Source organism: Ostrea edulis, chromosome 7 (assembly GCF_947568905.1).
Source record: "Ostrea edulis chromosome 7, xbOstEdul1.1, whole genome shotgun sequence".
NCBI classification, from domain to species: Eukaryota; Metazoa; Mollusca; class Bivalvia; order Ostreida; family Ostreidae; genus Ostrea; species Ostrea edulis.
Window position 1 is genome coordinate 18,857,794 of NC_079170.1, and position 26,465 is coordinate 18,884,258.

The following is a 26,465-nucleotide window of genomic DNA, read 5'->3' on the forward strand; positions in this document are numbered from 1 at the left end:
AACTAGATCGTTATAACGACCATAGAATTTGCGAAATGCTGACTTCAATTGAGACTGTTGAAACCCCTGTATCATCAACCTGTTTGTCAGTAGCTTGTCTCAATTTAAAAACTGACCATACGCAGAAGAAGCTCTTGCATATCGAATCAGTTAAGAGATATAACCACTATAGGTGATAATGGAATATTGTCACAGTACCCGCAACGTTATTCTTGACATTCCTATCGTGTTCTATCGTGCGTGTATCCTATCGTATCTTGCGTGTATTCTATCGTATCGTGTTTTGCGTTTATCAGGTTTTCCGTTTTCACACATTTTGAAATACAATGATGTCCTTGATAATATTTGCTGTCAAAACACGGTTGATACACAAAATTAGATATAAGGAAGCACACAAGTTCAGTAGTTGTTATATAAATAGAATACAGGTGGAATAATATCGGAAGAAAAAGAGCCTTTATCCAATTATATGTAATAAACAATGTAATTTACTGATTTTTCCTTACAAATCGGAACATCCTATTTATCTGTTAATGTTAATTACAAATAATTATTTTTAGACAATCAAATGTTTATGAACTTTAGTAGTAGCTTTCAGATTAACTGTCCTCGGTTTGCTCGGCAAGCCACTACCTACTTTTCAGAGTAATTAGAATGAAATTATGATTTTTCACCCTCTCTTGACAGACAAATAGTTAGAAGATTAAGTTTTAAAAGGGTGGAAGGGTATTGCATCTCCCAAAAATCTGCTTAAGTGAGCACGACTCAGCTGTCATCGTTTTTATTGTTCTTGTACATGCACACTAGTACCATGTACCAATAGTCGTACGGGTAGATACTGAAAATTTATGTCCGTTTTGATTATTATTTGAATTTTGTACATACTGAACACAAACATTTTAAAGCGTTTCAAAATTGCGAATTAAAAACACTCGTTTTTTAGATAGTTTGTTTTTTTGTTATTAAGATATCAATTCAGATAAATATGTTCCAATTACTTATGACTATGAATTATCACTCATAGTGTAGAAATATCTAACGTATGAAGATATGGTGTAATACAATGGATTTTTTTTTTAAAAGCGGTTAATATGAAAATAATTGTAATTGTTGAATGAGCGGTGAACTTATAGCTTGATGCAAAATAACCCCTCCTCGCTACACACAAAATATTACTTGATTTTATTTTACATTCAAGATAATAGGCATTAGAATAAGGGAGCAACTGAAGCATGATATCACTACATTATATTACATTTAGTTAATTCCCTGTATAATTTATATATTAACAATATAAGTTTTAGGATCATTGACTGAGAAAATTCACATAGATATCAAATAATGAATTAAAAACCATATATAGTTTAGTTTTCTGATTTTAGCTTGATGGCGTAAAAGATAAATCAATAGAATCAAACATATTTAAAAAAAAAAAAACCCAGTACGACCGTGTATTAAAGAAATTATACGTTTTAGGTATATAATGAAAATTGAAATCCTTCAATATCATTATCAACATAATGTATTTATGTTGTAGGTATCAAAATTTTGTTCTGCCTAAATTACTTCTAAATTTACAACATTTCTTTCAGGTTTTCCGTTTATCGTGAAGATCGATTATCATGTTTTGCGTTTATCAGGTCTATCGTGAAGATCGTTTATCAGGTTTTGCGTTTATCAGGTTTCCCCGTGTATCCTATTGTATCGTGCGTGTATCTTATCGTATCGTGGGTGTATCCTATCGTGCGTGTATGGTGTTCTATCGTTTGTCATGTCAAGAATAACGTTGCAGGTACTGCACAGAAGTATGGGAAGCTGACACTGGAGAAGCTGAAATCATCCCGTTTGTCATACAGTTGAGTTGTTAGTTTGCCTTTAATGTCTACTTTCAATAAAATATCTAAGTATGAAGCAGACGTGAACGATTTTATGGTGTCTTTTATTTCGAGATCACAGGGATATATCGAATCGACGTATGAATGAAAGTTATTGACTGATCACTAGAGATTAATGTTTCCGTTTTTCATTTTTGGTGAAGAAGCAACTGTCTATGATGTCAAAAAGTCTAGTCTTTAATTCATCGTGAGGAATGGTCGTGTAAAGTGTTGAAAAGTCATAGGTTTTGATGTTATTGATTTGGGAAAAGTTTTGCGTTTTCAAGTTTACTATAAGTTCTTTAGAATGTTTTAGAATCCATATTGATTAACACCACTTATGGCATATGTAGTCGCACAGCAAGTTTGAAGTTTATCTTTCACAGCTGTTAATATTTTCATGCGGAACCAAAGATAGGGGCTTGGTAGAGCACTTACTGGATCTAGCAATGTATCTTTGTAAGGTTTTTATGTAGTTTAGGAATCCAGTGTAAGTACGGTAACTCATATCCATTGGACCCATAGACTGGGATGTTAAATGTGTCTAAAACTGAAGCATGATTTTGAAGAATTTCATCTTTTGAAAGGGCAGTTGGAGTATAGGTACGATTACCGAAAATGGAATTAATAAATGAATACATTTATTGCAGCATAATGCGAGGTAGAAGTTGTACATTTTTAGTAGCTAAATCCTCTTAAAGACCGAGAAAATAAGCACCGCCTACAAATTTACCTGGCCTGTGACCCCTTGTCAATGAGGAGAAATTGAGCTTCACATTGGATGCTAGAAATTGATGGACATTTAGTTACTAGTCTTTGTGTATACCTTATCTATCTTATCAGGCGATCGAGACGCCCGTGCAATCCTTTGATGCTTACCGTGCAATCCAACTGGAGAGGGAATTTTCATGTAGAGATAGTCATACAATAATAGTAGTAAATTTTGCATACAATTACATCAATTATAATAAAATATAGTAGGGTATGCTTAGGAATGGGTACGATTGATAATAATTATTATGGATTCTTAGAATATAATTTACACGGACATCGATTTTATGCTAAACAGATTAAACTATGAGTAAATACATTGTACGTAAATGAAATTTTGTTTACACTCATTTGAAAATCTATAAGCGTAATTTTCCCTCGAAACATGGCAACAAACGTGTATCTAACTGCAATCTTATTAAAATTAGACGTTAAATTCTTTCGTGTATTCGCATACATATGTATGAGAGTACGCGAGCGGATCTAACATCTAATTTTAATTAGATTGATGTAACTGTCAACCTATCGGAAGAGAAGTTAGCCGCTATAAGGGCTCTTTCTTGCATATAATGGTTGGAATTGGGATCCAGCGGAAGAACAAATTCTTCGTCTGGACCATTTATCGAAGGAACTGTCGGAAAATCCGAATGTCCTGTTTTGTAGGCCATGTGTTATGGACGAGTCACACAGACAACTCTGGTGTGCCTTCCAGAAAAAAATAATTCAAACTGAATAAAACTTTCTGAGCAGTTTTGGAATATATACATGTAGTCATCACGGGGCGTGGGACGATGATCGGTACATAGCCAGAAAATATACCACAGTACGCAGGAACTCCCGTCGGAAACTATATGTTTGGCAGTCCATCGTCGGAGGCAGTTAAATGGATACGAGAAAACTTAGAATAAAGAATATTCTGTCTAAACGTTCTCATTTATATAAGATAAATTTATCGATCTTTAATTTACATGTTTGATTCATTAGATTTAATTATCAACGTTTCGATTGACTTGCACAAGAAAAATGACTACCATGAATTTTTCAATCTTAGAAAAACGTACAGGTAATGCAGGTAACACAGATAACATCCTGTGTATTTGGGACGGTATATACAATCATGGGTTTCCTCGGGCTCGGAGCTTCACACCTGCCTTAAATTAGCTCCGCCCCTTACTTAACTTACCTGAGGAAAACCGACCGGTTGAAAACCTCGGCCTCTAACTTTAATAAATTGTGGATATTATATCGGCTATTTCCTTCAGTAGAGAATTTGCTAATGTATAAGAGCCATGCAGGGTTGAAAAATTTTAGTGGACAGATATATATGTCTGTATTGTGAAGGTGCATGATTTAGAATATGGATGTTTTTAATTCTTTCAATTCCACACTTCATATGAATTTGACTTTTCCTGGTCTTGTAACAAAGATGTGCTTCATCCTTACTGAAATGAAATTTTGATCATTTTCACTCCTGACTAAAATTTATCAAATATATTACATTCTTTATCAGCAAGAATCATATACCTGATCAGGATATAGGGCTCAAGGCGGGTGTGACCGGTCGACAGGGGATGCTTACTCCTCCTAGGCACCTGATCCCACCTCTGGTGTGTCCAGGGGTCCGTGCTTGCACAACTATCATTATTGTATTGTGTATAGGAGTTATGAGATTGATCACTGTTCGTTATCTTCACCTTTCATATATCATCTGAATTCAACATCTCGAATACACCTCAGTGATCAACAATGTCACCACCGGAGGTGGATCCAGGATATGATTCAGACCCCAGAGTACATTTTGTTCTACACAAGTGGTAGCCTTTGCTGTGTGACTAATTTTGGACAATGTAATAGCCGTAGGATAACGACTAGTTATTCATTTTTAAAGTTAAATCCAGTGTTATATTTTTTGTATCGATTGTGATTCTTTCAGAGCAAATTCGGAATTGACCTTTCTGTTAAAACAAGATCCCTTAGATTTAGGTGGAACTTTATAAGAGTCATGAGAAATTGATCACTTGTATGAACCCTTGTACCGCCCATCCTAAAAGTTGTTAAATGGGCCCATTCTCTTTATAACAGCCACCTTGGATACTTCTGAAGGAAATGATGTATATAACAACATATGTAACAATAATAGACATCAAATGAATATCATTAAAAGTATTGCAGGGGCGGATCAAGAAACTTTGTAAAGGACGGGGGTGGGGGCAAGTGTAATGTATACTATCCCCTAAAAGAGGTGTGTGTGTGTGTGTGTGTGTGTGTGTGTGTGTGTGTGTGTGTGTGAAACCATTAAAATTGCAACCCAAATCTACATATTTGTTATAGATGTACAACCAAAGGGGGATGTCCCCCATCTTGACCCTGTGATGCATTATAACAGTAAATTAACATCCTGTATGAAATATTTTATTTTAGGAAGAATTCAAACAGCACGATCTATTGATTGATTAATTGTATATTGTGTAACGTCCCTCTCGAGAATCTTTCACTTATATATATATATGGAGACGTCAAAATTTCCGGTGAAGGGCTGCAAAATTTAGGCCTATGCCCGTCGCTTATGGCCATTGAACAGGAAGGGAACTTTATCGTGCCACAACTGCTGTGACATGGGGCCTCAGTTTTTGCGAACTCATCCGAAGGACCGCTCCATTCAGTCGCCCCGTACGACAAGTGTCTTTGCAGATTGTTTTTATTTTTTGTTTCCAAATCGGTAGCATTTTCTATGAGGGTCACAAAAACATAAGCAATATCATTATCAAAACATAATGAAAATGTGAAATTACATTGCCTTGTCAATGCATGGCATCTTCCATCCTAGCTATCAGCATTCCATAAAACGTGTAATTACTAGTGTATATGATCAACTATAAATCATGGAGATTGACAAATCATGGCACAAATAGATACTTGCATATATTCACCCAGCTTATTATTTTATTCCTGACTCCCCCTGCATTCAGACTATCTTCTTTATCAAAAGTAACATACTGCATAATTGAGTAATGTATTGTTAGTTCTAACTCACAGAAAACTAATCTATGCAACTTGACATCTGTATATTATCGGAAACATTCAGTAAAATATGATTTAGATGCATAATGCGGTCATGGGTAGAGCTCACTGCTTCTCAGTTCTCAATCGGCAATTTAACTATAAAAATATAAGTATTATGACTTGTTTATAGATCCACTTCTCCCTATTTCTGCATAAGTACGGAATCTATATAGGCTGTTGGTTCATACTTAGATATTTTATTGAAAGTAGATATTGACGGCAAAATAACAACTCAACTGTATGACAAACGGTATGATTTCAACTTCTCGATCGTCAACTTCCCATATTTATGAAAGTGAAGATAAAGAACAGTGATCAATCTTATGTAGCAACATTCCATTATCAATTTCTTTATACTTAGTCCCAAATACTGATGTATTCTCAGAGCTTTTGAATACTCAAGTAGCTCTGTAAATGTTTTCTATAATCAAGGCCCTCTGAAAATTATGCGTTTAATTACTTTTAAAATTTTATCAGAGTAATTGTAATACACATTTAATAAATGTGTTAGATCCACAGCCAGATTAATTTTGGTAAAGGTAAACTTATTAAAATGCATTTTATTATTCGTTTTAAACTGGAAATCACTGTTACAATATCGGTCCTTTAAAACTGATTTCCCCCCCCCCTTTGTCCCAAACACACATTTCGTTTTTATTTCTGTTACAATATGAAGAAGAAGAAAAAATCAAATTACGGTAATAAATTATATTATTACGATAATACAATAATGTAATATATGCTTTCCTAACAGATTGTGTTTTCTTTTCATAGAAAGATAGTTTTTTAAATATAAAACATAGAAAAATCTTGGAAAACAGCCTCCGCACCAATGGTCATGAATGCCCAGTCTGATTAAAAAAACCCAGCCCATTCTCATCGTGCAGTAAATCCACCCTCTTCTTACACTCGCGCGTTAGGTTAGGAGATACCGAAAGGGGTGGGGGGTGGGAGGGGGGTAATCGGACTGATTAATTGATGTCAGATATGTTCAGCTCTTAATAAACAATTGGGTGTTTTACACTTGGCTTATATATCATAAAATATAAATATTTTCTTTCATGAAACGACAAATTATGGCATCAAATCGCGGTTAATATTTTAATCGTGAATTTTTCATAACATGACATAACCGCGAACGTTCTTTTTTCCTAGTCGGCCTATGTGGCTACATCAACTTGCATGTTTATACTGAATGGATGATCGTTTGGGTCATCCTGCAACATGAGGTCCAGGGCATCTTCATCTGACATCAGATCGTTTTTTAAGATGTAAAATACGTTACAAGCGTTTGCTGTGTTGTTTTCGTTGAAACGGAAACACGTGTGTTACCCGTGCACACTTTCGGAAAACCCCGCGGCCGCGATCCGGATCACGGAAAAAAAAAGTATATACAATATGCAGACTGGTCTTTTTGTTTTCTTTGTTTGGCAGAAAAAAGATATTTCTATTCCGAACAAATATTACATAATGTTTATATCTGAATTTGAAGTATTTCATTTTTTTTTTAAATTCACTCTACCGATGTAACATTCTCATTAGGTGTTTTATGAAGTTAGAGGTAGGTGGTGTAATTGTTATTTACCAATAATGGTTTTATAATTATTTTTTAAAAATGCAGAGAATACCTGGCTGATTATTTCATACATATGTGTATATTGTTTTAGTGTATCAAAAAGTATTCTATTACCAATAGAGGACAATACAAATAATTTTCACTACTTTATTGTGCGACGCACGTCGATCGCTTTCAGCGGCAACGTTTTGTCGCTAATTTTAAAGAAAACCGCGCAGCAGGTCCCAATTTCATTTTATCGTAATATAAAAACTACCAAGAATTATAATATGAATAAGGGCCCATCAAAAAGAAAATTTCCTCTACTTTTACAGGCTGTATTTACTTTTCCATATATGAATATTGGTAAAACGCCGATCTGTTTTTTAACATTGAAAAATAAAATCGTAAGAAAGCGTACATATGCAAAAAATTGCTATTTTCTTATAACTTTGCCAGGCATTAAAAATAATTTTTATATGTTATATATGCTTTTCAAAAAAAAATAAAAATATTGCATTCATACCGGAAATTAAAAAAAAAAAAATCGTATCGAGGGGGAAAATGGCCTTGCGACAAAGCGTTGCGTCATATTTAGGGGAAGCCATGCTTTTATTAATTCAATGCCTTTATTTACTTAACTCATTTTTACATAGTTAAAAATAGAGAAAATTCCAAAAATATGATATATAGATCATATATCTTACGATCGTAGTTTCAAAGATTTAGAGGCACTCCTTTTGTGCTGTCCTGTTTTTACGCGCCATCGGTCAATTTGACCGGTACGGTAGAGAAGGGGTTAATGAAACATGATTATGTAAACTCTGTCATCAGTAACATCACTTTTGGGTACATTTACTTTGTAAGAATACATTTTGTTTTGATATTACTGTTGAATATTAGAATTTTGTTAGGATATTCAGAACAGAATTTTTTTCTATATTGCATTGCTCGTGGGACTAGTGCTACTTTATCGAATACTCAGGTGGTTTCTTGAAACTTTACGTTGATTTCAATTTTATAAGATCCCTTATTTAGGTCAAACTTAAGCAGAGGCTATCATGTAAAAATGTGAACATAACAAATAGTGATCGATCTCATAATCCTATAAAAACACAAAGTCCAAAACAGAACAAATGCAGTTTCACGTTACTTCTGTTTAAGAGCAATTCTCTGTAACGACCAAAATATTGCGGCACGTACTGAAAAATATTTCGGCTATAAATGTCATCTTTCAATTGAAATATATATTTTGTTTTAAAAATATTGTTCCACTTATTCTTAAAAGTGACTCGTTTCCATAGTAACGGGCTATTTATATAGAATAAACAGGAAAATTGGAATTTTGGGAATTTTTCACTTCAATTTAAAATATCACAAATATTTGACAAGGCATTTTACGCTACATGCTGAGACAAATTAGTAACAATCTTTATCAGTAGTGAGGTGTTTTGTCTTGAGAAACGATCATATGTTCATGTTAGGCATAAACGTCTTCCCAATATCTTTGTTTTAATATATGAATGTTGCATGAATTATTTTTTCTAAATCTCTCCGAACGGTGCAAGATGGTTTATTTCATGATAAACATGTACATATTCCATTGTAGCAACTTTGCCTTCTACCAGTATGATGGATCAATCTTCGATAGATTCAAGTTCTTCTGAGGAAGAGTGGACAACCTTTAATGGAAGCAAGTGCATATATGGTACAGTTATGAAATATACGATTTTTGACACCATAGACATCATAAACAGCTATATTTTCAATATTAATGAAAATCCAAATGTTCATATTTTGTGATCAGTCATCCAAAACAATGCTTGATTCTGTGTGCACCAGTGATATTAAAATGTGGGCGGATTTCTTATTAATTGTACTCTTTAAGGATAGATACATTTTAGTCAATATAGATATAGAGAGTTTGGATGTTAAGATGTCGCATTAGACATGTCAAATAAAGATATGAACAATATTTTCTTCTGCGTTGAATAGGTGGTGTTACCAGCTGACACACTTGCAACAATCTTTTTTGCTTCCAACACTCAGTACAGTGTATTAAAATTGGATTTTAGAAGAACAAGCTTTAATTGCACATTTGGTACACATGAAATGCTCCCGAAAAGAGTATCCAATATCAATTCACATAAAAATTTGCATGAAAATATGTATTCAATATGGTAATTTATTGATTTTTACAAGATTGTTTTTATTGTCTTTCTTCTTTCTTTTAAACTCTGAAAAAAGAAATACTTATGCAATAGAAATACTGATATATCAAAGGAGTCGTCTCAATCCTTATATACACGTACTATGAATGAAATTGCATATCCCTGTGAGCTCGAAATAAAGGACACCACAGAGTCGTCCACTTCTGCTTCATACTTAGATATTAATCACTGTTCGTTGTCTTCACCTTGCATATACATGTAGTTTAAAGTACAATGTTGCAAAACTATCAACAATTCGTATGTGACAAGCTACAAATTATATGTAAATTTCCCTTTCAATATCTCAGTCAATGGGACGAATGAATGTGAACTATTGTACCTATAAGCTATCCCACAACTTCACAAAAACATTACAGAGGTACATTGCTTGATCAAATAAATGTTCGACTAAGTCCCTAGTCACTTCGACGACATTTACTCTATAAACAATAATCATTTTCATTGATATGTCGATTTGATATATCCAAGTAAACTCGAAATAAAAGACATCATAGAGTCTTTTACCTCTGTTTCGTACTTAGATACTTTATTTAGCACGTTAACGGCAAACTAGCAGCTCAATTTTACGCAAACGGAATGACTTTTCCTTCTCCTTCGATAACTGCCCATATCTATATAGTAAAATGAATCTCACGTTATATATATATAATGTTTATTTCTTTCAACTGATTTGAAACGCAATAACCTGTTCTGTATGATCAGTTTTTAAATTGAGGCAAGCTACTGACAAACAAGTTGATGATACAAGGGTTTCAACAATATAGTTTAAAATCAGCACTTCGGAAATTATATGGTCTTTGTGACGTTCTAATTTGCCTGTCATTGACTCGAATGCAGTCATACTAGTTGTTCGGGCATTCATTACACACTGATTTTAACAACAGATTACGTCATTTATGCGATCAAGATATAGGGCTCACGGTGGATGTGACCGGTGTACAGGGGATGCTTACTCCTCCTAGGCACCTGATCCCACCTCTGGTATATCTAAGGATAAGACTCTTAATTTTCTATTCCTTATAGAATTTATGAGATTGATCGAACGGAAATTTTCAAATCGACGTCTCGGATGTTTACATGTTTTGCCAAATCATGCAATTTTGAAAGAAAAGCACTAACACAGTTGCCACGCATAAAATCAACACTTACTTATTATTGAATTGTATATGGAAGAATTTGCGTATCATTTTTCATATTGCTTACATGTCATCGGACGTAGTTGCTGTACCAAAACTACATCTTCTAACATTGTCTACGCTATTGAGTGTAACATATGTGGCTTAATATATGTGTGAGAAACTAAGGGTTCACTTAATAAAACAATATCGCGGTACATATTTCAAATAAATAAATAAAGGTTTCAACCAACTTCTTCACAAGCATTTCAATTAACCGAACCACTCCATCTTGTCCATGAAGGTCAGGATTTTGGAATAAGAATGACCATCACAAACAATCCAACATTAAAGCTGACATGAATTAATAAATACGTACACCTTTTTCATCTTATCCGCCATATTTCTCTCAGGTAGCTTAATTTATTCTACCCGTATATACCCCAAATGTGATTGTCACACCTGAGTGATTTTTCTAGATGGACTCGACCAGTGCACATCTCCGATAGTAATATATAGGGAATGCGAAACAAATAAAATAACATTTTAAAACATTATACTTTGCTCAAAATTACAAAATATTTATTGTATACCAATGCAACATTCCGAAAGTTTAGATAATTTAGAAAAGATGCAAAAAAAAAGAAAAAAAAAAAAAGTTTTTCTTGCATACTTGCAAGTGCATGCAAGTATTTGCAGTTTCTTATGAAATAAATGCGGAGAAATCATTTGCCAATTACAAACTGATAGAATGGAATAAGCAAAGAGCATAAAATAGATTATTTATATCAATTCTTGCAAAATACAGGTCCATGCCATATGCATAATATGTAATGCACATGGCATATTCGCCCAAAAAAAAAAAACTCGTATCAAATACGGACGTCTATTCAACAGGTATCGGAGATGTGCACTTACCGAAAATATTAGATTCTCTTTATTCTGATAAATCCACGAAACAAAATGATAAACTCCAATTGTATCTCGTTAGAACTTTACAACAAGTTGTCATTCCATTATACAGACTGCGACACACTTCACCCGTGCCAAATAGGGTGTATTCAATCGGGGGAGATGTCAGAGTCGAAATTTTTTCCTGTATTGAATGCTTGTCTGGTCGAGGTTTTGCAGTTTATAAAAATCGGGAATCTAATCATATACACCGATCATCTGGTTGGATATATTGCGTGCTCAATTCAAAATTTATCGATGGTCAAAAACAAACTTGGATATACAAATAAGGGAATAATGATCGAAAATATACGTCTGTTTAAAAATGCGTGTATTACATTTGCAATCCATAATAAACAGTTGATTACACAAAGACACATATAAAAGGAAATGTATAAACGAAAATATAGTTTTATTGTTTCTTTGGGAACCACATAATTATTTACGGTCTTCGTATGTCCATATTCATTGATTGGACGAGAGAGAGAGAGAGAGAGAGAGAGAGAGAGAGAGAGAGAGAGAGAGAGAGAAGGAAAGAAAATTGATCACTGATATAATGGTAAGCTTACAAGCATTAAAAAATTTCAGCTATTTAAAAATTTGTTATTGACAATATATTAAAAACTTACAGGAGTTGATGCTTATAATTGAATTCATTACAAATTAAAAAAAAAATATCAGTTTGAACTGTGCATGTAGAAAATACTGACTTTGTATGTTAGAATAACGGAAAAAAGTAAATTGCCAAAAAAGTGGGGAGAGCAGACCAGCCCAGCCTCCCTGCCCACCCCAACCCCCTGTATACGTGCCTGAAACAACATCAATTCGTGTTGAAAGAAAGGTGGATATCTGCATTTCATTAAATTCCAAAGGAGCTCGGATTTATGTGTTCCCCTATTGATTATTTTGTATGCAAGATTCATTACCGAATTTAGAATCATGCTTTCAGTCAGAGCAGAAATAAAATCATTTTGAAGTACATCTAGTTTGAATGCAAATGTGGGGTTCCTTCTTTTAATTTCATCAGACTCATTTGAACCCCCTCCCCCAAACTACCCAGCTTTGTTCTTATTGATATCTAAATCGGCATATGAATCTGGATATAAATTATAATGTTTTTTCGTGATCATATAGATATCGATACTAGAAAATGTTGATACTCTTGCCTTTTGCATATCCTACTAATGCATTACAGTGGATTGACACTGTATCATATTAAAAAAAAACCTCAACACGAATTTTACTGATTTATGAATACTAACATCTTATCAAATACATTTGAATTTGAAATTTCGACGTACAGCGGTATGTCTATTTTCAGAATATATCCATTGCGCCAGATCTCCGAAATGAAAATAATCATTATGGCATGTTACAGAAACGTTAAAACACACATATGCTATAGTCCTGCAATGCATGCATGCGATTTTTCTGAATACATGTATTTATGTATTCGTGAATGAAGTTCCTACGCTTAAAACTATCTTGGCCTTTATGCATTTTGTTTTGTGATTTTGGTTTACCATTCCTTACACTGTGTAAATGAAGTAAAACTTGGCAAAGGGTGCAATTCTACACCATACAATTAGTATGCATGCATGTGTTGAAAAGCAAAATGTACATGTAATAACCAGACATGTATCGTCATTTTTCATGGGGTGGGGGGTACAACAGGAAGAAAAAAATGGAAAATTGGATTCTTTAAAATTTCTTGCCATTCAAAATAATAATTAAAAAGATGAACGAAAACATCAATAAAATAAAACATAAAACCCAAACAAACCAAGATGTTTTATCCGATGTTCAAAGTCCTAATGTGGGGGCGAAGGGTTACAAGAGTCTTTTATTTTGACTGTCTCAATAATTTCCCCCTACACTTTATTTTCTTCCATCGTTGGGGGTGGGATGGGGTGGTTAGAGTCCTCTACTATGAGTGCCTCATAATATCTTCATTTTCTTAATTGTGGTGGTGTGTGTCTTCTACTATTATATCAGAACTTTCAAGCTGTACATAATATTTTTATTTTATAATTTTTATTTGCATTACAAAATAACGGCCTCTCACTTCTGTCGGCGCGGGTTCGAAACCCGCTCGTGTCGGTAAGTGAGAAAGTTTCCCAGTTTACTTTCGGAAGGTCGGTGGTCTCTTCCCGGGTACATTGTATCTGGTTTCTCTCTTCCACCAACAAAAATTGGGCGCCACCAGATAGATGAAAAATTGTTGAGTGTGGCGGAAAACATAAAAAAACAACAACAAACAAACAAAATAACAAAAAAGTGGATATTGTTATCAAAGGTGGGGGACAGACACTCTTGGCCCCTCCCCTTGATTCTAAGTACCTTTGTACTTGACCTTTGTTTTTGGGAGAGGGCCTACATATATAGGCTATGCCTGTTGCTCAATCCTGTTGAGTTTCTCAATAAAATATGTTTAAATAAAAAAAAAAATTCTATGTGCTTGATAACTACGTATATGATAAACTCAATTATTACATTTTGCATTACTACAATTTGCATCCGACGCAGAATGTAATAAAGCAAAATGGCATAGATATATAAGATATATTAAACGCCGAATTAGCATAAAATGAAGTAATTGAAAATAACATTATTTAAAGATATGTTTAATTTTTAATTATTGCGTGCTTTAAATGAATCAAATAAATCTGTAATATCAATTAATGAGAGCAATATTGAGTTACTGTTCTCTTACACATGTATTGAATTAACGATATCATTTGTCTTAATAAGAGCGCGATTATTACAAGATCATCGTTTGAATCTCAATCTCTCTCTCTCTCTCTCTCTCTCTCTCTCTCTCTCTCTCTCTCTCTCTCTCTCTCTCTCTCTCTCTCTCATCCCATACACTCGTGCAGTGTTGTATATGCAAATTATCTATGCACAAACAATTTATGTACCTAAAAGATTTCCTGATTTATAAATCTGCAATACTCTGACAAGCAAAGTATACGGTATAAGGATTTATGCACAATACAGGGTAAATATTCTACTCTGATACTTCCCCTGATTGAAGATAGCTGATCGGCACGGGCTAAGTGTGTCGCAGTCTGTACAATGGACAATGTTGTTTACTGTTGGAATACAAATGGAGTGTACCGTTTTGTTTCATGGATTATGCTAATAAAGGGAGTTTTACTACTACTTTGAGTATTTTCGACAAGTGTACACGTACATCTTCGGTCCTTTACAGATATTACGAGTAGACCCAGGTTAATAGTCATCCGCATTCGATGCTTTTTCATGGCGAGCATACATGACCATGTCTTCTTTATACGTATAGTAGCATTTATGTATTTGCATTTTGCTTGAAGTAAGTGTGAATGGTATAGATTTTATACCCTTTGCTTATTCCATTTCATCAATAGATCTAGATAATAGATGAAATATTTCTCCGCGTTTTTGTATAGTTTTGACGTATTTATTGCAAATGTACGCACATTCAAGTAAAGAAAAGGCATTCTATATTTATTTATCCAAAGCTTTTAGAATGATTTACAACTGTACGATTTGTTTATTGTAATTTTGAGCACTGCATGGTGTTTCAAAACGTGATTTCATTTCTTCTTGGTGTCCTATAAAGTAGTATCGGAGATGTACGTGTTACCTGTCGAAGCTACCCGCACAGGTAAATCGAAGACACTGATGTGAAGTGAAGCGTAGCACAACTCGTCCCCTTATATACCATGCGAACCCTGATACATATAACAATAGAATATCCAACTAATATGGCGGATTAGCAAAGAAATATGGCGGACATATAGAATTATACTATATTTATTAATTCATGTCAGCTTTAAGTACCTCTTTTCGAAGACAAAGAGAAGATGACAGGATCAGTACTCTAGGCGCTGCATTTCAATATGGATGCAATGATAATGTATATGATGTAGGGAATTCGACTAATCCACAAGGAAATAACGTGAATGTGATCTTTGCAAATACTCAATGACGGAAACGCAGTCATGGACATCGTTCATATAAAAGACTTATGAATGATGTCACGTTTGATTCACTTTTACCTCATGTCAACGGATAAGTAGGTCCACATCACATTTGCATAAACCCTTATAGGAGTTATGAGATTGATCACTATTCGTTATCTTCACCTTTCTTAGGAATGCCTACTCCTCATAGGCACCTGATTCCACCTCTGGTATATACAGGGATCCGTGTTTGCCCAACTCTTTATTTTGAATTGCTTATGGGAGTTATGAGATTGATCACTATTCGTTATATTCACCTTTCTATAAACAATACAAAATAGAGAGTAGGGCAAATACTGGCCCCTGGATATACAAGAGGTGGAATCAGATGTCTAGGTGGAGTAAGCATCCCTGTCGACCGGTCACATCCGCTGTGAGCCCCATATCTTGATCATGTAAACGTAGTTATCTGTACAGAAAATCAGTGTGCCAATAACGGGCTGACAATCTGTATGAAACAAGTTTAATAGCATTCGACCCAATAATATGTCGTTTTGGCGAACTAGATCGTTATAACGACCATATCATCTGCAAAATGCTGAATTTAAATAAGACTGTTGAAATCCATGCACCATCAAATTAAAAAAACCCAACCCTGATCATATACAGAACAAACGCTTGCGCATCGAATCAGTTGAGATATATAAACACCATAGGAAGATGATAATGAAATATCCTCAGAATGGAATGGCCAGTGTATTTTAAGCTCTTTATTAATTGCTAAACAATTTACTTTTCAGGAAATCACGACACCAAGCAGAATTTCTTTATCAGTGAAAATGGCAGTATCATTAAAGGTCGGGGATGGGAGAAAGTCCGAGAATCTGAAAATGGACTAAGTAAGCACCACATTTTCTGCATTGTTTAACACATACACACAGAGTAAGCAAAATATATGCAGTACTAAACACATTTTACAGTACCTCGATATATAATCCCGCATATTGTTGTATTCTTCTCTCGACGAGATATTATCTGGTGTGCATATACACTTTAAAAATTACAACTTCAAATCATTCATTTTGAATTCAGGAAGACTTGATCTTTCAAATGACGACAGAAGTTTGACTCTATTACACATTTTTTGTATACTGTGTCAGACGATGAGCTATATATGGGGAGAAAGACTTTGAAACCATCTTACAATGGATAAAAACTACCTCGTCAATCCTAAATTATAGTATTAGACATATTGAATTGCGAACCTTCTATACTTCTATGTTTAGTCAGATATGATGAAGGTTTAGTTTTGTACCGTTTAACGTCCCTCTCGAGAATTTTTCACTCATATGGAGACATCACCAGCGCCGGTCAAGGGCTGCAAAATTTAGGCCTATGATCAACGTTTACGGCCATTGAGCAGGGAGGATTCTTTATCGTGCAACACCTGCTGTGACACAGGGCCTCGGATTTTGTGGTCTCATCCGAAACACAGCCCCATTTAGTCGCCTCTTACAACAAGCAAGGGGAACTGAGGACCTATTCTAATCTAGATCCTCACGGGATAAGAAATAATGAAGAATGAAGGAATTAGACAAGAATAAGTAGCTTGTGACAAAGTTTCCTTTCTTTATAACTTGACTTTTTACTAAACGAGGTGAAGATTACGAACATTTCATAATTCCTATGAAAATAAAGATTCAACAGTAGAGCAAACATGGATCCCTGCACATAACAGGTGCGTAGGAGGCATAACATATTCCCTGCTGATAAGTCACACCCGCCATGACCCCTATATGATAATCTGGTAAACGGATTATCCTGTAGTTGAAATCAGTGTGTAAAGAACTGTCTAACAATTAGTATGAAACATGTCAGATACCAGAGAAGAAAAAATATCTTGCAATTGCTGTGGCCTTCAATTCGACATTTAGATATATCGACGACGTTTTGTATTTTGTATATTAACAATAATAACGTTCATTCATAGGTCGATTCGATATATCCCTGTGAGCTCAAAATAAAAGACACCACAGAGTCGTCCACTTCTGCTTCATATTTAGATATTTTATTGAAAGTAGACATTAACGGCAAACTGACAACTCAACTGTATGACAAACGGGATGATTTCAGCTTCTCCATCGTCAACTTCCCATATTTATGTAGCAATGTTCCATTATCACCTGCATATGGTGTTTATATCTCTCAACTGATTCGATACGCAAGAGCTTTTTCTGCGTATGGTCAGTTTTTAAATCAAGGCAAGCTACTGACAAACAAGTTGATGGTACAGGGGTTTTAACAGTCTCGATTGAAGTCATCATTTCGTAAATTCTATGGTCATTATAATGATATAGTTCGTCAATACAACCTATCATTGGGTCAAATGCTGTCTGACGTGTTTCATACCGATTGTTTGGCCCTTCTTGGCACACTGGATTTGACTACAGATAACTCCGTTTACCAGGATATAGGATATAGGGCTCACAGCTGGTGTGACCGGTCCATAGGGGATGCTTACTCCTCCTAGGCACCTGATCCCACCTCTGGTGTGTCCAGGTGTCCGTGTTTGCCCAACTATCTATTTTGTATTGCTTATAGGAGTTATGAGATTGACCACTGTTCGTTATCTCCACCTTTCAGGTAGAAAAAAATTCCTGTTCTGAATATCTAAGCTAAATTCTAATATTCAGCAACAGTATAAAACAAGATGTGTTCTTAAAACTTCACCTTTCATTTGACCGAATGTCAGGTTGTATTCGCAATTTAATTCGTTATAACAATCATAAAATTTGTGAAATGACTTCACATATGCTTCGTACTTGGAACATAAAACCCAACTTGATGACAAATGGGATGACTTCATCTTCTCCATTGTCATGCTACTGTACATAAATATGGAAAGGTCACGATAAAGAAGCTGAAGTGATCAAATTTGTCATAAACTTGAGTTTTTAGCTCACCTGAGGTAAAGCTAAAGTGAGCTTTTCTGATCACCTGTAGTCCGGCGTCCGTCCGTCCATCCGTCCGTCCGACTGTGAACTTTTAACATTTTTGACTTCTTCTCAAAAATCACTGGGCCAATTTCAACCAAAGTTGGCACAAACCATCCTTAGGTAAAGGGAATTCTTAATTGTGAAAATAAAGGGCCAGACCACCTTCCAAGGGGAGATAATCAAGAAAAGGTAAAAATAGAGTAGGGTCATTTAAAATCTTCTTCTGAAGAACCACTGGACCAGAAGAGCTGAAATTTACATAAAGGCTTCCTGACAGTGCAAATTCTAAATTGTTCAACCCAGGGCCCCCGTGGGTTGGATGGGGCCACAATAGGGGATCAAAATTTTACATACAAATATTTAGGAAAAATCTTTAAAAATCTTCTCAAGAACCACTGAGCCAGAAAAGCTGATATTTACATGAAAGTTTCCTAACATTGTGCAAATTCAAGGTTGTTCATATCATGACCCCCGGGAGTAGGATGGGGCCACAAGGGGGGATCAAAGTTTTACATACAAATATATAGGAAAAATCTTTAAAAATCTTCTTCTCAAGAACCTCTGAACCAGAAAAGCTGATATTTACATGAAAGCTTTTTGACATAGTGCAGATTCAAGGGGGGGGGGGGGGGGGTTAGGATGGGGCCACAATAGGGGATCAAAGTTTTACATACAAATATATAGGAAAAATCTTTAAAAATCCTCTCAAGAACCACTGAGCCAGAAAAGCTGATATTTAGACGAAAGCTTTCTGACATAGTGTAGATTCAAGTTTGTTCAAATCATGGCCCCCGGGGGTAGGATGGGGCCACAAGGGAGGATCAAAATTTGACATACAAATATATAGGGGAAATCTTCTCAATAACCACTGAGACAGAAAAGGTGATATTTACATGAAATCTTTCTGACATTGTGCAGATTCAAGTTTGTTCAAATCATGGCTCCCGGGGGTAGGATTGGGCCACAAGGGGGTATCAAAGTTTTACATACAAATATAGGGAAAATCTTTAAAAATCTTCTTCTCAAGAACCATTGGGCCAAAGAAGTTGACATTTACATGAAAGCTTTTTGACATAGTGTAGGTTCAAGTTTGCAAAAATCATGGCCTCCAGTGGTAGGTTGGGGCCATAATAAGGACTAAGGTTTTACATGCCAATGTATATGGAAAATCTTTAGTTATGGGCCAAGGTGACTCAGGTGAGCGATGTTGCCCATGGGCCTCTTGTTTTAGTTTGCAGTTAACATATATTCAGTAAAATATATAAGTACGTAGAAGATATGGAACACTATGTAATGTCTTTTATTTGATTTCAATGGGATATTTTAAATCGAAAACTGGAGGAAAATGATGTTTGTTGATAGATAAAAATTCGTCGATATATCTAAATATCGAGTTGAAGGTCATAGCAAGAAATTTTCTTTTGTCTTGTAGAAGCTTTTAAATAAATTCTAGCTCTTATATATAATGTAATATAAAATCAGGTCACCTTATAAAGGAGCACATCTCGTGTACATGGGAATTCCAACAGATTGTTAAAAGACCCGATCACCAAAGACTGCGAATATATTGACTATGAAAACTGTTTAACGAAGTAAATCTCTGAATGACAGATCTTTTTACATTATGATTGAAGAAGCAACTGTTTATGGATACCCAATTCCGGCTCAACCAGGGTTGAACTTACGACCTTGAGAAACATACACACAACACAAACATGGAAGACTTTGATCCTCTATGGTAACCCTACCATCACCAACTGAACAAACCTAAAGCTGCACTACCTTGAGAAGTTTGCATCTTGATATGACTCATTTTCAAGTTTTAAGAATCTCCCTACATATTGTATATATCCCATGCAAAACATTTATTCATATTATAGTCGTATCCTACCTTTATGATAAGAACAAACGTCAATATGTACTATTTGGAGCTGCTTGTACTAATATAAGTAATTAAGGTCCTGCTGTTCTTAAGAAGAGTTTTGAAAATTTTCTCTTTCATCATGTAAAATTTCTATCTCCTATTGTGGCCCCACCCTACCCCTGGTAGTTATGATTTGAGCAAATGTCAATATGTACTACAGGTCTGTGGATGCTTGAGCATTCAAGGTCCTCCAGTTCCTCAGAAGATTTTAAAAGACTTTTCTTTTTTTCAAATGTAACCATTTTACCCCAGGGATTCACAATTTCAACATACTTGAAATTCCACTTTCCTGGAGATGCTTGCATATCAATAAGACCCAGCATTGCTCTGTTCTAGATGCGAAGATTTATAAAGACTATTTCCATATATCCTCATGAAAAACTTTGATCCCCTAGTGTTGCACCACCCTACCCCCGGTGGACTTAATTTGAACAATCTTGAATTCGCACTATCAGTTGCTGTTCTTTAGAGAATTTTCAATGTTTCTTCTCTATGAAAATTGAATCCCATATTGCGTCCCTATCCTTCCAAAAGCTGCAATGGTTTGCACGTGTATAAACTTGAAACTACATTAAATCAGGATACTTTCGTATAAATTTCAATTTTTGTGGCTCAGTGGTGCCCGAGAGAGATTTTTTAAAATTCTCCAAGCATGGTTTTGTCTTTCTTTGATTATCTCCCCTTGGAAGAGGGCATTGTGCTTCACTGGAGGAAACTTGAATCCTCTTCACTCAAAGATAAGTTGTGACAAGTTTTGTTCAAATTGGCCCAGTTGTACTAAAAAAGTTGAAAATGTGAAAAGTTTATGCTGTAGGCACAAGTGACTCAATAGCTCGCCTACATGTAAGTTACTTGGGTGACCTACTCATAAGTTTAAATGAGGTTTTATTTGTCAATAAACATGTACTACACAACAGGTGTACCTTCCAGAAATATTGGTAAATATTTACACTGAGTGTTTGCTAATTTATGTTTGTATGGGGTTTCTGTTTGGTCGTAATGATCAAGTTGTTCGAAAACATTATTACACTGCACATCAAGTTAATACTGCATACATTCATTAAACAAACAACAAGAAACATTGGTGCAAGTACCAAATTTATGGGCCGGAGAGATTTTGGGAAATGTAAGAAATAAATATTTTAAGGAAAGATGTTCCGAAGAATTCTTTTGTTCAAAAGCTCGCGAAAATTACAACGGGGAGGCTGATAAAAAAATAGAGAAATTTTGATGACATCCGGAGATGTTAGCAATGGCGAACTATTAGTGATTGATTGGTTGATTTTATATTGTTTAACGTCCCTCTCGAGAATATTTCACTCATATGGAGACGTCACCACTGGCAGTGAAGGGCTGCAAAATTTCGGCCTATGCTCGGCACTTATGGCCTTTGAGCAGTGAGGGATCTTTATCGTGCCACACCTGCTGTGACACGGAACCTCGGTTTTTGCGGTCTCATCCGGAGGACCGCCCCATTTAATCGCCTTCTACGACAAGCAAGGGGTACTGAGGACCTATTCTAACCCGAACCCCCACGGGATCGAATTATTAATGAAGAAAATAGTTAATTATATATGATGTAACAATATATCGCTAGCTCAATAATGCAGCTAGTTTTGTGTAAGATTTTAACCTGAATTCACAATACCAAAGTCAACGTATATATCTATACGGTTCACACAGATACACGTTTGTCCGATCAATCGAAATACTTCGCTTCGAGTAATTACATTTCGTTTCTGTGACGTTGCACATGAACATTTCTGTTCTTGGCAATTTCCATAAAGTCGCATGGTGGAAATTCTTATATTTGAATTTAAAGACCTGTAAATGGGATACATTTTTCACAATGCATTGCGAGTTATTTCCCCTGAATACAGAGGGTGGGATGGCGTATACACATTGAGGTCCTCAATAATCGGAACATCATTCGGCCTTTTCCGTTTATTCCACACGTAAAAGACCGAGTGATGTTCCGATTGCGGTCTCCAATTCATAGCGTCAATATTCTGATTGTAATTGAGTATGAGTTAAGGGATTAACCTGTAATGAATGAAAAATAATGTGACTGAAAAATAATTTTAGTCACTGATTTTATTCATTTGTCCATTGCGTGATATTTTTGCAGGCAATGTTGGGTCATGATGCAACAAAGTCTGTAAATATTGATTGATTGCGGTTTGATACCATTTTGTACGGAAGCCCATTAGTGCAAATCAACACTAAATAAAAAACAAAAGTTTGGTATAAAGTACGAAATTATTAAATAAAAAACGAAAATATTAAATGAAAATATTATTTAAAAATCTAAAACTAAATAAAAAACAAAATTACTAAATAAAAAAACCCACCAAATTGTTCAATAAAAAAATGAAATAGCTAAATAAACCCAAAACTAAATAAAAAACGAAATTATGAAATAAAAAACGAAATTAATGAATATGAAAAGGAACATACTGTACTGATGTAAACGGATAAGACATTAATTCTATATGATACCGCAAAGCAATTAGCGCTTGGTATAAACAAAAACCACCATATTTAGCAGTCATACATCGTATATCACACCGCCGAAACTTGATTAGTGTAAAGTCAAGCGATTGTTGAGGTACCTGACTGATGGGAGCCATATATTTTCTAACTTATACACGATCAGCTAGCCTGTAATTATAGAGGGCGAAGCCCTCTCACGGCCCGAAGGGAACGGAACTCTCCCTATAGTTAACACATATATACATCTTTAAAAGGAAAATATAGAAAACTAATGAAAAATTAAACCATACCTATGGAACTTGAAAAGTTTGGTTTCAATGGCGTAGATTCGAATATTAGCGCGTGGACATGTATTTCTCCATATTGAATCTCATGTATCCAAGTTAAAGCTGACATGAATTAATAAATACGTACACCTTTCTCATCTTATCCGCCATATTTCTTTCAGGTAGCCTAATTTACTCTACCCGTATATACCCCAAATGTGATTGTCACACCTGAGTGATTTTTCTAGGTTGACTCGACCAGTGCACATCTCCGATAGTAATATATAGGGAATGAGAAACAAATAAAATAACATTTTAAAACATTATGCTTTGCTCAAAATTACAAAATATTGATTGTATACTAATGTAACGTTCTGGAAGTTTAGATAAGTTAGACAAAAATGAAAAAAAAAACAACAACTTTTCTTGCATACTTGTAAGTGCATGCAAGTATTTGCATTTTCTAATAAAATAAATGCGGATAAATCATTTGCCAATTGCATACTGATAGAATGGAATAGACAAAGAGCATAAAATATATTATTTATATCAATTCTTGCAAAATAAAGGTGCATGCCATATGCATAATATGCAATGCACAAGGTATAATCGCCAAAAAAGTATCAAATACGGGCGTCTATTCAACAGGTATCGGAGATGTGCACTTACCGAAAATATTAGATTCTCTTTATTCTGATAAATCCACGAAACGAAATGATAAACTCCATTTGTATCTCGTTAGAACTTTACAACACATTCTCATTCCATTATACAGACTGCGACACACTTCACCCGTGCCAAACAGTGTGTCTTCAATCAGGGGATATGTCAGAGTCGAAAAATTTTCCTGCTTGTCTGGTCGAGGTTTTGCAGTTTATAGAAATGGGGAATCTAATATCTGGTTGGATATATTGCGTGCACAATTCAAAATTTCTCGATGATCATATACAAACTTGGATATACAAATAAGGGAATAATGATCGAAAATATACATCTGTGTGCAAATGCGTGTATTACATTTGCAATCCATAATAAAGAGTTGATTACACAAAGACACATATGAAAGGAAATTTATAAACGAAAATATAGTTTTGTTGTCTCTTTTGGAACCACATAATTATTTACGGTCTGTGTATGTCCATATTCATTGAGAGAGAGAGAGAAAGAGAGAGAGCGACCGTCCTACTTCGATTTATAATATATCATTTCACAGAAGGAAAGAAAATTGATCACTTATATAAATGTAAGCTTTCAAACATTAAAAATTTCCAGCTATTTAAAGATTTGTGATTGACAATATATTGGAAACTTACAGGAGTTGATGCTTATAATTGAATTCATTACAAATTAAAAAAAAAAAAAATATTAGTTTGAACTGTGCATGTAGAAAATACTGACTTGTATGTTAGATAGAATAACGGGAAAAAAGTAAATTGTCAAAAAAAGTGGGGAAAGCAGACCAGCCTTCCTGCCCACCCCAACCCCCTGTTTTCGTGCCTGAAACAACATATCAATTCGTGTTGAAAGAAAGGTGCATATCTACATTTCATTAAATTCCAAAGGAGTTCGAATTTATGTGTTCCCCTATTAATTATTTTGTATGCAAGATTCGTTCCCGAATTTAGAATCATGCTTTCAGTCAGAGCAGAAATGAATTACATGTAATAATAATAATAATAATAAAGCCTTTATTTATCCAGGATTACATATTTAGCGATAACGCTAGTTTTCAATATGGTCCTGCATATAACATACATACAGACAGATATTAGTAAAATAAACACAGATTAAAAGAAGTAGAATACATATAAACTTAAGAAATAATTATGAATGTAAGATAAATAGAAACAAAATGAAGCTTAAAAAGTATGGTGATAATCTCTAAGATAATTTCTCTTAAACACGCAACACTCGTTGAGTTTCTTATATTTTGACTCAAGGCATTCCACACTGTGCTCCCTGAAATGCTGAAAGATCTTCTATAATATTCTGTTTTTGCCCTGGGTATATACAATATATTTGAATAAAAATTTCTAGTTTGCCTCTGACTGACTTCTGATACATATTTAAAAACATTTAAATAACCTGGCATTAAACCATGTACAACTTTATACACTAAAATGACTTTTCTATAGACAAAGTAATCTGATAGAGGCAACCAGTTAAGTTCTGTAAAGATGACATTAGATGGTGTTTCAAAATTTCTGATGTTAAGAATTACTCTTGCAGCTCGTTTTTGCAATATAAAAAGCTTATTCACATTTTCAGCATTTCTTGGATTGCTCCATATAGTACAACAATATGTAAAATGTGGAAAAAATCATAGTACATGTATTAAAAATCTTCAGCATCGCATCGTTTGACATAAAATATCTTATTCTTCTTAAAAATTCATGTTGAAGTATATCTAGTTTGAATGCAAATGTTGGGTTCCTTCTTTTAATTTCATCAGACTCATTAGAAACCCCTCTCCCAAACTATGCAGCTTTGTTTTTTATTGATATCTAAATCGGTATAAATGAATCCGGATATAAATTATATAATGTTTTTTCGTGATCATATAGATATTGATACTGATAATGAAAAAAGAAAATGTTTATACTCTTGCCTTCTGCATATCCTACTAATGCATTACAGTATATTGACATTGTATCATATCAAATAAAAGCTCAACACGAATTTTACTGATTTATGCATACTAACATCTTATCGAATACATTTGAATTTGAAATTTCTACGTACAGCGGTATGGCCATTGCGCCAGATCTACGAAATGAAAATATTCATGAATAAATTACACTCAAGCCTCAAAGTAATCATTATGGCATGTTACAGAAACGTTAAAACACACAAATGCTATAGTCCTGCAATGCATGCATGCGATTTTTCTGAATACATGTACAGTGTATTTATGTATTCATGAATGAAGTTCCTAGGCTTGAAAATACCTTGGTCTTTATGCATTTTGTTTTCTGATTTTGGTTTACCATTCCTTATACTGTGTAAATGAAGGAAAACTTGGTAAAGCGTGCAATTCTACATGCACCATACAATTAGTATACATGCATGTGTTGCAAAACAAAATGTACATGTAATAACCAGACATGTATCGTCATTTTTCATGGGGGGGGGGGGGGGGGGGGGTACAACAGGGGAAAAAATGGAAAATTGGATTCTTCAAAATTTCTTGCCATTCAAAATAATAATTAAAAAAGATGAACGAAAACAGCAATAAAATAAAACAAAACACCCAAACAAACCAAGATGTTTTGTCTGATGTTC

General features: G+C 34.6%; 1 protein-coding gene across 2 annotated transcripts in view; it reads left to right on the forward strand.

Moving 5' to 3' along the window:
* The window catches only part of LOC130047887 (uncharacterized), a 105,490-nt gene that overhangs the window by 26,600 nt on the left and 52,425 nt on the right, over positions 1-26,465 (forward strand). Inside the window, exons 4-5 of one of the 2 annotated variants that reach the window (XM_056143587.1) lie at positions 8,873-8,971; positions 16,305-16,403. The exons of the other annotated variant lie outside the window; for it this stretch is intronic. Of the exons in view, the coding sequence (XP_055999562.1) occupies positions 8,873-8,971; positions 16,305-16,403 (198 nt within the window). The remainder of the gene's footprint in view (positions 1-8,872; positions 8,972-16,304; positions 16,404-26,465) is intronic. 2 annotated transcript variants of the gene reach the window in all.